This window comes from Mus musculus, chromosome 11, assembly GCF_000001635.26.
Source record: "Mus musculus strain C57BL/6J chromosome 11, GRCm38.p6 C57BL/6J".
NCBI classification, from domain to species: domain Eukaryota; kingdom Metazoa; phylum Chordata; class Mammalia; order Rodentia; family Muridae; genus Mus; species Mus musculus.
The window spans coordinates 60,368,588-60,381,630 of NC_000077.6; the positions used below are offsets into that span (position 1 = coordinate 60,368,588).

Below are 13,043 nucleotides of genomic sequence, written 5' to 3' on the forward strand. Positions count from 1 at the left end.
GACAGAAAGCCCATGGAAAAGAGCCTGCAGGAGATCTGTGATACCTAGGTGTCCCCAGGGTTGTCTGTATTCTGGAGACCTTAGGGACCATGGATCCTCTTCACCTAACCAGGCAGTATCCTCTTTGTGACTTGACACGCCTTAGGCATTGGCTTCAAAGCTAAGTATCTGTGCTCGGAGTCTTTCCTATTTATTTGGCATCTAACTGCCTGCTGTTTCGTGATTTATTTATTTGTTAGATTTACCTAAGTACCTGCTGATTGCATTAAAAACCCAGAAAAGGGATCCTAACTCAGCTCACAGAAGTCTTCAGTTTTACTTTCTCTTTCAAACCATCAGCTTTCTTCTAATTTCCATGAGTATCCCTCCAGGCATCCAGCTTTTAAACATGTGTGATTGTCACATTGGTCCAGCTGTCCTCCAGACACCTGCCTTTGACTGAGCCCTCTCTTCTCCAGTCAGCACTTAGCATGATTATTGGCATAGCAGAGAGGGGATCCACTCCTCTGCCGGATCCTTCCATCACGTGACCTGGGTTCTTTAAGGTAGCAGTCGAGGTTGCTTCCAGATGGTGCATTGCATGCAGGGCGTAGCATGTGTCCATGAGCAGGATGCAGTAGAACAGGGCTCTCTACATCTGCACCAGCCCATCTGTAAGGTAAACTCCCAGGGTGGGGCTGCTAGATCACAGGGCATTGTGCATCTTTGTCAGACTTCTCTTATGAACCAGAACTGTTTACAGACCTACCCCACCCCACCCCACCCCACCCTACCCCCATGCATCAGCTCCTGCCTGCTCACTCTCACCTGCTACAACATATTTCATCAGCAACATTTTCTCTCTGTGGCTAAAAAAACATAAAGGGGGCTCTTGAAAAAGGTATTTTAAAAAATAAACCAAATACTGCTTTCCTCCATAAGCAAGACTCTAGTGGCTTTTGCTGTTCTTGGAGCACATTTAAATTCCTGCTGAAAGCCTCTGTTGTCAGCCTCTCCCAGTGTAGCTCATGTCCTTCCACCTGTCCCCTCCCCACTGCTCTGCAGCAACTTGGCTGAGTGCTGTTGGTGGCTGTGCCAAGCCCTCTGCTGCCTCGGGGCCTTTGGGTTCTTGGAATGTGCGCCCTCCCGGCTCTCCTATGGATGTTGTCTTAGTGAGGGTCTCTATTGCTATAATAAAACACCATGACCAAAAGCAACTTAGGGAGAAAGTTGCTTACACTTCCACATCAAAGGAAGTCAGGGCAGGAACTCACGGCAGGAATCTGGAGGCAGGAGCTGATGCACAGGCCATGAGAAACCTTTCCTGTCTAGCACACGGTGCAGTGTCTGTGTTCCAATGGTGCTGTCATGCAAGCATAGCCAAGCAGTTGATTTCCCCATTTTACTAAAACCGAAGCAGAGGAAGAATAAATGGCTCCCAGTGAGATGCTCTGCCTGTTGTTGTCCAGTGAATGAAAGCCAGCAACCCAACTCCATTTAACAGGAGACTTGGGACCTTTATGGGGTTCTATGACACCCTATTCTAAGTGTCCATTCATCCAGAGGCTGTTGGGCTCGCTGCTGACTGCTTTTCATAGCTTATTTCATGGTACTGATGACACAACATGTCATTCTGCCCATTTTATAGAGGAGGAAGTCAAGGCTCATACACTAGACCCATCATCTGTCCTAAATCCCACAGCTGGGATTTGAGCGCTCCGATTCTTCTGAAAGCTTTTGGCTACTCTCAGGATTGAAGTCTGTCTCAGAACTCTCACCTGACTATATGCAGGGTGCCCTGGCCAGGTTGTGGACTCAGGAAGGGTGTAGAGGGGAGAAGCTGTTGTATGTGGTTCCAGTTCTGTGGCAGCAAGGAAAGCACCTCTGCTTCCCGCTCCCCAGATCATCTACCTGCGCCGGTTCCCGTGCCTGCGAACACTCAGTCTCGCTGGGAATCCCGTTTCTGAGGCAGAGGAGTACAAGATGTTCATCTATGCCTATCTTTCTGACCTCGTGTACTTGGACTTCCGGCGCGTTGATGAGCAGATGGTAAGCATCCTGGCTCTGTTCTCAGTGGGAGTCATGAGACAGTGAGACGCTCTCCCTGTCCATGGCTAAGAGAGCATGTTTTCCTGGCTGAGCCATTTCCCCTCCTGTGCACAGCCACTCCAGCAATAGTCTCCCAAGGCTTATCTCCTGTATGTTTCCAGGCCTCGGCTGCTTCTACACAACAGCCCACCAGGTGAAGACTCTAGGTGATTGAGGGAAGATGGACAGTAAATTGTCTTGATCATGAGCTGGTGGCAGGGCTCGTATGAGCCTGGGAGCAATTCCATAGCAATTCCCTGAGGGTTGTCACTCCAAGCTGGGAGGGCCCCACTCTCATCCCCATCTTTCTGGAAGCACATAAGCTGGCAACCAAGGGAAGCGACTCACCAAGACTCTCCTGGTCAGTTACAGTTAATCTTGGAGTTGGTCTTTCATCCCCATGCTGGGCCAGCTATAGTGTGTATGCATGTGTGTGTTTGTGTGCACGCGCGCACCCATTTCTTCCTGACTCTGTCACCTCTTCCTTGCCATAAGGAATATCTGGACAGTGAAATGCTATCCTAGTGTCTACCCAAATACAGACAGCCGATATACCTACAGCTTGTATAGAGAGCCCTGCCTTGAGGGACAAGCTGGTTTCCAAAGTCCAGTCTCAGTGCTGTTCACAGAAATAAGAGAAATTAGAGAGCTGCTTCCCCATCTCCGACTACAGTGGGCTTTCCTGTGAAAGTATGAACTTGAGTATTTCTCTTGTTCTCCCAGTATGTGTGCGTGGGTGGTCTTGAACTATACAGCCAAGAATAACCTTGAACTCCTGATTCTTCTGCCTCAGTTTCCTAAATGCTGGGATTACAGATATGTAGTGCCTGGCTCTGAGATTTTTAATTCTGAGAATTATTCATTTATTTTATATATATGAGTATACTGTAGCTGTCTTCAGACACACCAGAAGAGGGCATCAGATCCCATTACAGATGGTTGTGAGCCACCATGTGGTTGCTGGAATTGAACTCAGGACCTCTGGAAGAGCAGTCAGTGCTCTTAACCGCTGAGTCATCTCTCCAGCCCTAGTTCTGAGATTCTTAAATCCAATGGTTATGGTGACACACTACTGTAACCTCAGAATTTAAGAAACTGAGGCAAGAGGATCAATAGTTTGAGGCAGCCTGAGCTAGATTCAGGACATCCTCAGTTACTCTAACTTCATCTCAAAAAATTAAAGACCAACCAAGCAAACAAGCACTGCCTTTAACCCCAGTCCTGTCTCAGAGCAGGTTCTGACAATGTTCCCCTCTTGTAAACCCTTTTTACCTGAGAAAATATCCATGTCTATGGGTAAGTGCTGATGAAACAGTTATAAGTAATGAATCATAAAGAATTTTATTTTAAAACAATTCTTTGGTATGCATAAAATCTTACCTTTTGTTAAATGCAGGCTTAGAGCTCACGCAGGCCAAGCGCTTGCCACAAGTTTGATCTCCAGAAAGGAGATTTAAAAGCCACGTGTGAGGGGCTGGGGAGATGGTTCAGAGGTCATGAGCACTGGCTGTTCTTCCACAAGACCTGATTCAATTTGTAGCACCCATGGGTGCTCCACAATCTCCTGTAACTCTACCCTAGAGGAATCCAAGTCCCTCTTCTGGCCTCAGTGTGCAGCATGCACGTGATACAGTGATGATACACGGACATCATTCAGCCCAGACACTCACACACATAACATAAAGTAAATAAAATCTTTTAAAAGCCGGGTGCGGTGGCGCACGCCTTTAATCCCAGCACTCGGGAGGCAGAGGCAGGCAGATTTCTGAGTTCGAGGCCAGCCTGGTCTACAGAGTGAGTTCCAGGACAGCCAGGGCTATACAGAGAAACCCTGTCTCGAAAAAACAAAAACAAAACAAAAAAAAAAACCAAAAACCAAAACAAAACAAAACAAAACAAAATCTTTTAAAAAGCCAGGCGTGGTCCAGGAAGATGTCTGAGCTAGTAAAGGCACCTGAAACCAATTCCCAGGCCCCACATGGTGGACAGAGAGAACTGACTTCCACAAGTTGCCCTCTGATCATTTATATGTTGTCGTGTGTGTGTGTGTGTGTGTGTGTGTGTGTGTGTGTGTACATATAGGCAAAGCATTCGTACACAAAATAAATTAAATGTAAAAAAAAAAAGACGAAGATCAGGTGCCTTTAATTCCAGCACTTAGGAGGCAGAAGCAGGCAGATTTCTGTGGGTTTGAGACCAGCCTGATCTGTCTCTAACATGAGGCCAGCCAGAGCTATGTAGAGAGATCCTGTCTTAAACAAACATTAAATCTTGGCTAGATATATAAACCACAAGATGCAGAGAAACTTCAATGGTTTTAAGAGCTGATTAATATTTTGATTTTTTTAATTCTCAATGAGAATAAATGTGTGGAATAAATACATACTATAAAATGGTAGAATTATGTTAGAGCCATTTCAGAAATTGTTGAGGGCTCAGCAAAATAGTTGAGTGTATCCAGTGCTATATAAGCCTGGAGACTTGAGGTTAAGCCCCAGAACCTACATAAGGCTGGAAGGAGAGAAATCACTTACATTGCCCCTTGGTTCATGCTTCTACACACACACATATACAGCATATATAATAATAATAATAATAATAATAATAATAATAATAATAATAATAAAATCTTAATTTGGGTGGATTCTGTCCTAATCCCAAGTCAAAATTCATTTAATGAAACTCTTCAGCAACTCAAATAGCCTTTTTTTTTTCTTTTTTGGTTTTTTTGAGACAGAGTTTTTCCATGGAGGCCTGGCTGTCCTGGAACTCATTCTGTAGACCAGGCTGGCCTGGAACTCAGAAATCCGCCTGCCTCTGCCTCCCAAGTGCTGGGATTAAAGGCATGTGCCACCACTGCCTGGCCTCAAATAGCATTTTTAAAAACCAAACATCCTAACATAATACAACCAAAAACTATACTAATGGTACTTATATGCCAAAGGACAATGGCAGGAAAATATTTAAAGTATTTTCTGAAATTAAACAATTATGTTTCTATGACAGCAGGAAACTTCTTATGTACAGAAAACACCATTTCATGTCTGATCAGGGGAGGGTGGGGGTATCTGGCAGCATGAGGTGACAGTCATATGCACACAAGGTATGGTAGATAACAGTCATGTGCACACAGGGTATGGTAGGTGACAGTCATATGCACACAAGGTATGGGTAGGTGACAGTCATGTGCACACAGGGTATGGTAGGTGACAGTCATGAGCACACAGGGTATGGTAGGTGACAGTCATGAGCACACAGGGTATGGTAGGTGACAGTCATGTGCACACAGGGTATGGTAGGTGACAGTCATGAGCACACAGGGTATGGTAGGTGACAGTCATGTGCACACAGGGTATGGTAGGTGACAGTCATGAGCACACAGGGTATGGTAGGTGACAGTCATGTGCACACAGGGTATGGTAGGTGACAGTCATGAGCACACAGGGTATGGTAGGTGACAGTCATGTGCACACAGGGTATGGTAGGTGACAGTCATGAGCACACAGGGTATGGTAGGTGACAGTCATGTGCATGTTTCTACTCAGAACCAAGACTAAAGTGAAGTCATACAGTACAGTGCGATCAAGCAAGGCCAGAACACCCAGGGTTCATTATATGCTTGATTTTAAATGAAATTTTGGTCGTCGTATGTTCAGAAAGCTTTGTCAATCGTGTGTGTGTGTGTGTGTGTGTGTGTGTGTGTGTGGCTTCCACATTCAGTTACTCCATCCAATATGAGACTGCAACCCTTAGCTTAAGAATCTGAGACTAAGGCGTTAATTTGAAACACAACATCAGCTCAGAAGCTTGGGTGTATTATGCCTTTAAAAAGCACAGGACAGAGGCTGGGGTGGGTTCAGAGGCTAGCTCTCACCCTAGCATATGTGAGGTCTTCCGTTATATTCCCAGCACTGGAAAAAAAAAATCGCAGGCTGGCCTAGCATCTGTAGTACCAAGACCTGTGCTCAGACATGAATACTGGGAAATTCCCGTAGCACACGTGGTCTACATCGTGTGTGTGTGTGTGTGTGTGTGTGTGTGTCCTTTAGAGAATGAGTAAAAGTTCAGGAAAGCTGAACTCTGCCAAGCAGGCCCTGAACCTCCCCACACTGCACTGCCTGATCTTACACTGGTGCTGGAAGGGGCAGCCCCCACTGCTTCCTACAACATGCAAGGGGCACTTTCAGGCTGCCTCAGAGCAGGCTCTTGCGGGTGGGGGGTGGGAGCCCTCCAATTTCATGATTCCTCTAAGCTTAGGTTGCCCGGGAGTAATTAGGCATTCTCATCTCCAGGGCCTCTGCCTTTCCAAGCTTTTACAAAACATACCTTCCAACACATCGGCCATACTTAGGGGTCCCACGGGTGTGTGGCTGGAGGGACCAGTTCTCCTCTGGTAACCACACCATTCCTGTTCCTGGGTAAGAGAGAGATGGCGAAGATGAAACATCAGTACAGCATTGACGAGCTGAAGCACCGCGAGGCACAGCTGCAGATGAAGCTGGAGGAGGAGCAGGCCAAGCAGGAGAAGCTGGAGGAACACAAGGTAGCACTCAGACAGCTGGCTGGCCTGCCTGGCCTAAGCAGGACACAAAGCTACCACAAATGCTCTGGTCACATTAAACGATGATCCACAAGGATCCCCAGGACCCTAAAACTCACAAAGCAGCCACAGGAGCTGACACCACTCCCTGCCTTGCTCAGCCCCGATCACAGTCTCCAGGAGCCATTCCATTTCAGCCCAGTCCCCACTCCCTACCCCTGTGCTTAGAGATTGTCCTCAAAACACTTGGTGCCAGTGGCTCCCTTACTTATGACCCTCAAGCTGTTTCCCAGCCCATGCAGTAACCCTTTGGCCTTCAGTTCTCTGTGGTCCTCAGTTTGTGGCCACACCTTGCTGGCCTCCTTACTACCAACTCCAGCTGCCTTTGGAGCAACCCAGAGCTGCAGGTCACTCCTTGGAAACAACCTGCACCTGTATCTTCTGTGCCTCTCTGCATATCCCCTCTGGGCCTGGGACACCCACACACTTGCCTTCCTGGGAGGGAGGGCCGCAGCTCAGGTTCAGTGTCCCCCTTGGCTACCTCAACCCTCACAGAAGCCTGGCTCTGGGTCACCATGTCTGGCTATTTGAATCCACAGATGGCGTTTGTTGAGCACCTGAACGGCCCCTTCCTGTTTGACAGCATGTATTCCGAGGATGTGGAGGGCAACAAGCTGTCCTACCTGCCTGGTGTTAGAGAGCTCCTTGAAGCATATCCTTTCTAAGTCACATGGCTGCCTTTTGGGGTGCAGATTTGATTCACCTACCACCAGCTTACCTTGGGCAAGTTCTTCCTACTCTGGACCTCAGTTTTCCCATCATTCATGTGAGACCTCACAAATCTCAGCTGGCTACATGAATGCAAAAGGCCTTTTCAGTCAGGCCAGCTGGGCTTTGTGGAACAGTGCTGTCTAGATTTCTGAAGGCACATTGAGTGACAGAGGCTGGCTGGGCCTGCCGTGCTGGCAAGCTGGGTTTTCTGAGGTGGAAGTAGAGAATGTGTTTCTATGTCAAGGATCTTCACTGGCTATATGGCTGCACTTGGTCCACATCCCCTTAAGCATCCCCACCAGGTGGCTGCCATTAGTAACCCCAGAGGTTAAGCAATTTGTACGGGATCATTCATCTGTGGGGCCTGAGAGCTTGCATTTGTGCCCTAGTTGGTCAGAGCCCGAGGAGGAAAAGTCAGCACTTGTTATACATAGTGGCAGTGGTCATGACAACCAAACCCTGTGCTTCAGTGGTAAGCAGGAGACTGGTGGGGTTGGGGGGGTGGGTTGTACCTGAGGGCTGAGAATTGAGACAGCCAGTCCACATTGGTCTGTGGGGCCACCAACACTGGTGTCAGCCTCCAGAAAAAATACAAAGATGAATCTCTAATAGAAGAAGTGTTATTTGGGAATAAGCTATGAAACGAGAATTGTAATTTGGGAAAGATGAGGATTCCCCAGGGATGGAAGGTTAATACATTGTGTGATGTCTACTGCACTGTGTGATGTCTACTGCACTGTGTGATATCTACTGCACTGTGTGATGTCTACTGCACTGTGTGATGCCATGGTGTCAGCAGAAGTCATGGGGTATGGCTGGTCCTTTTCCTGTCTCACAGATCCTTTTCCAGGCTGGCTGATCCTGTGATGGCTCCTGCCATACACTGCTCCTGTGTTAGAGCCTCCATCCATGGCTTTCCCAGCTCCTTGGCCAGCTTTGGTGAGCTCCTAAAGGCAGAGCCCAGACCTCAGTGACTGCATTGAAACTTTCTCAGTGGGTATCTACCCAGAACCCAAACACTGGGAGAAGAGTGGGGCAGGGCTTCTCCTTGCTGGCCACCTCTCTTCCTCAGGGACCTATACTCTTGGCTTAAGCACTGTGAACCTGAGAGATTTGTGAAAAGGCATCCATTCTCCTGAACACATTCCCACAAGACTTTTTCCAAGGACTTGTTTTTGTTTTTGTTTTTGTTTTGTTTTGTTGTTTGAGACAAGGTCTCACTGTTATAGCCCTAGCTAGCTTGGAACTCACTCACAAAGGTCCCCTGCCTCTGCCCCATGAATTCTGGAATTAAAAGTGTATGTCACCACACCACCCTCCAAAGGACTCTGTGGTTGCTTCCTCCATGCCCTTAGTTGAAGTAAGGGCACTGAGGCCCAGAGAGGTCACTTGCTAAGGTGGGTCCCAGAAGCAGCATCAGAGCTATAACTTGAACCTAGACCACCTAGTTCCTCTCTCAGCTCAGATGAACCACAGGCCAGGCCCCTCCCAGAAGGGCCCTTCTGGTGCCACATCAGAGACAGAAAAAGATAAAAGTACTCTGACTCATTGCCCTGGCCAGGCTGCTCCTAGCTCTTCCCTGCACCCCAAGTCCTCTGGAAGTCTCTTCTAGGGCCTTTCTCCTGATCCCGAGTTCCTTAGGCTGCAGGTAGAGAAGCCATGACCATCAATTCTCCAAACTGCAATCTCTGCTTCCCCAGCTTCTCAGTTTCTTCTTCTGTCCAAAGGACCACCTGTAGCCTCCACGGTGTTCCCATGGCGTGCTCTGCAAGCAATTGTCAACATGTTTGTCATCATCCTAGTAGCTTGACCTTGAGCCCCAAGCTTCCTTAACAGCCACTTACCTACAAGGACAAGTTTGTCATCATCTGCCTGAACATTTTTGAGTATGGCCTGAATCAGCAAGAAAAACGGAAGGTAGAGTTAGACACTTTCAATGAGTGCATACAGGAGGCCATCCTGGAAAACCAGGACCAGGGCAAGCTCAAGGTTGCCAAGTTTGAGGAAAAGCACTTGCTGGTAAGTTCCCTTGTCTTCTGCCAGGGTACCAGGAGGGGCTGCAATGTCCATGTCTTCTGGTGGCCCCTGAGGCCTAGAGTCTATGTCCACGTGCTAAAGATCACAACTTTACCAAATGACACCACACACAGCTCAGCTGAACCAGCACAGTGGCTCTACCTCATATCAGATACCCCTAAGATTCAAGGTCACCCTATCTCATCATCAGTGTTAGCAGTGGTATTAGCTGTGCCACTACTACAAAGGTGATACTGATGACACCCTAGGCTTTCTTTGGTTCAGTCATTCAGCAGGCACTTCCAAGACCCACTCTGCCTGACCCCGGCATGCTGAAGTTGTGATACACATGCTCCCAGACCTTAGCAGCTCCCACCTTGTAAGGTACACAGTCCTGGGCTGAAACCTTCCTTACCTAGGTAAGCAAAATGGTCAGGGATGTCCTAGAGCTCTGGAAAGACACACTTCCAGAGAAGGGCCAGGAAACTTTAGAGATTTAGAGATTTAGATTTAGAGATTAGAGAACCTTGTCCCAGCAGAGCAAGCAGCAAGCTTGAAGGCCCAGTGGTCAGGATCCAGCCAAGTAGGAGTCATTTGAAAGAACTTTTGGTTGTTTGTTTGCTTGCTTGTTTGTTTTTCAAGTCAGGCATTCTCTGTGTAGTCCTGGCTGTTCTGAAAACCACTCTGTAGACCAGGCTGTCCTTGAACTCACAGAGATCCACCTGCTGTGATTAAAGGCAAATTGTGCCACCACTGTTATTTTTAAAATGAGTTTTACAGGTTTAAGAATAACAGTAATGTTGCTTTTAGAGATAAAGTCTCACAGTATTGCCCAGGCTCACATCAAACTCCTGGATTTAAGCAATCCCACCTCCTCAGTCTCTCTGTGCCTGGCCTAGGTGGAGTTACCTATAAGACAGGTGGTGTTCTTAGTGTTAATGGCGTCTGGTACTAAAGAGAGAGCTGGGACCTCCCATTTACTAGATAGACAAGTACTCTACCTGAGCAACACCCTCAGCCCTTTTTAATTTTCTCATATTCTTTATTTAATGCTGAGTGTCAAGATGAGGGCCAGCCCTCAAAGGGGTGACTATGTAATGGCAAGAAGCAGATAATTCTGGTTGAGCCTGGTGACCTGGGCATGTAGTCCCAGGCACGTGGGAATCTGAGGAAGGAAGGTTGTAAATTCAAGGCCAGCCTGGGCAACTTAGTGAGACCCTGTCTCAAAATAAAAAGAAGATCTGGGAGTAATGGATGTTTTTTGGTTTGTTTGGTTGGTTTTTGTTTGTTTGTTTGTTTGGTTTTTTTTTTTGTTTGTTTTTTCAAGACAGGCTTTCTCTGTATAGCCCTAGCTGTCCTGGAGCTCACTTTGTAGACCAGGCTGGCCTCGAACTCAGAAATCCGCCTGCCTCTGCCTCCCAAGTGCTGGGGTTAAAGGCGTGCGCCACCACGCCCGGCTGGTTTTTTTTTTTTTTTTTTCAAGACAGGGTTTCTCTGTGTAGCCCTGGCTGTCCTGGAACTCACTCTGTAGACCAGGCTGGCCTCAAACTCAGAAATTCACCTGCCTCTGCCTCCCAAGTGCTGGGATTAAAGGCGTGGGCCACCACCGCCCAGTGAGTAATGGATGTCTTACATCTTTAATCTCAGCATTTGAGAGGCAGAAGCAAGTGGATCCCTGTTAGTTTCAGATTAGCCTGGTCTACATGACAAATTCTAGGGCATCTAGGGCTGCATAATGAGACCCTGTCTCAAAAATTAATTAATCAGTGAAGGAGGATCAGGAATGTTGTAGAGTGCTTGCCTACCACGGAGAGACTGGGGGTTTGTTTCTCAGTGAAATACTCACACACAGACACACCCCGTGTTGCAATTGGGTGTGATATGTTATTCGGATAGTTGCTTTTCATTTCTGATCTCACTAATATCTTCCCTGGCCCAAACTACTCTCCTGATCTCTCAACTTCTATTCCTTACTCTACTGTGTTATCACTGATGCTCAAGCCAGGTTACCAGAACACTGGGATCTTGGAAGAACCAAGGGAACGGATATTGAAGAAGGACTTCATGTATTGTGTTCTTGGATGTATGATCCTTAAGCAATATCCTCCCCCACCACATCAGGAGAGTCCTTTTCCTGGGATGATGGGAAGCTAACTGAAGACAAAGAATACTAAGTCCTTCATGATTAATATGCATGTGACAGGCAAGGGCCTAGACGTTATCATACTCATATGGCTCTGGCAAAGCTCAGTCCAGACTCTTAGAGTGGGAATGGACATACCCATCCCAAAGACATACAATTTAGAGCATTCCCAGTCCATTTACAAGATTCAGAGGAGCTGGGCATTGTGGTACATGCTGTGATCTCAACACTTGGGAGGCTGTAGCAAGAGGCCTGATGTGAGCTGAGGTCATCATGGACTTCATAGTGAATTCCAGGACAGCCTAGGACACAGGAAATGTCTGTCTCAAAACAGGGAACACCAAAAAGAGATTAGGAATGAGAAGAGCTGGAACAGAAGGGGGCGTATATTTAGAATCATCCTTGAGACCCTTTACAGTCTTGGAACAAGGGGCAATGGTCACAATATAATGTTGGGATACTGAACCTTTATAAAGACTTACAGACACTGGACTGAGCTCAGGGAAGGAAGACAGCCAGTTGTAGTGAATTTGATGTATTGAGCATTACTTCTGATGCTCTGAGTAAGTAAAGGGAGACACATATTCCCTTCCCCAGAAGCTGAGCTGGGCATTTCTCCTAGAAGTGACAGTCAGGAAGCAGAGGACTCATTGTCGTTCACTTTGGGGAATGAATCTAGCCCACACTCTGCCTCTCTGGACCCTGAATTATTTCCTGGTGTCACTTTTGGGGACAGGGGAGGGGGACCACTCTACAAGCAGGTGGACAAGGGAAGTGGTACCAGGCTCCACTTGCTCATTATACAAACGAGAGCAGAAGTGGGGTGAGGTAGGTGACTTGAAGACATCAGCTATGAGAAGAGGGATTGCTTCGATAGAGAACAGTGTGGATGAGAACAGCCGGAGTCTCGCCCCGGTGCAGTGGAGGAAGGAAGAGCCTCGGGGTGGGGAGACTCCTTGAAAGTTATCTTAGAAGGTCATTTGGCAGAGGGGAGCCTGTGTGTTAGAAGAATTGGAAGAGTGGGTGGCTATAGATCACCAAGGCCAAACGAAGCCATCATCCTAGAAATGAGACAGTTTTAGGTATCAGAGACTATTTTTTTTTTTAAATCGTGAGACAAGTCTTACTAAGTTGTCCAGGATAGCTTTGAGTTTGGAATCCTCCTGCCTCCATTTCGAAGAAGCTGAGATTGCAAGCCCTTGCCACCGTGGCTGGGGCAAAGCAGAATTCTTTTTAATTTTTTTTATGTATCTCTGTGTTTGTGCGCGTATGTGTGCGAGCACGGCACACATGCATGTATGTAGTGTGTGTTTGCATGTGTGTAGTGTGTGTTTGCATGTGTGTAGTATGTGTTTGCATGTGTTACTGTGCATTGCATGCATGGCACAGCATCAGAGAACAGCTTTCAGAAGTCGGTTCATTCCTTGCACCGTGGAATCCAGGGCTCAAACTCAAGCTGTCAGGTCTGGGCAGCAAATGCTTTTACCCTTTGAGCTGTCTTCCCAG

General features: G+C 47.3%; 1 protein-coding gene across 2 annotated transcripts in view; it reads left to right on the forward strand.

Moving 5' to 3' along the window:
- The window catches only part of Drc3 (dynein regulatory complex subunit 3), a 41,462-nt gene that overhangs the window by 15,707 nt on the left and 12,712 nt on the right, over positions 1 to 13,043 (forward strand). For both annotated transcript variants that reach the window (XM_006534382.4, NM_029044.2), the window contains 4 exons: positions 1,882 to 2,028; positions 6,491 to 6,610; positions 7,207 to 7,319; positions 9,223 to 9,397. In XM_006534382.4, coding sequence (XP_006534445.1) covers positions 1,882 to 2,028; positions 6,491 to 6,610; positions 7,207 to 7,319; positions 9,223 to 9,397 — 555 coding nt within the window. The remainder of the gene's footprint in view (positions 1 to 1,881; positions 2,029 to 6,490; positions 6,611 to 7,206; positions 7,320 to 9,222; positions 9,398 to 13,043) is intronic.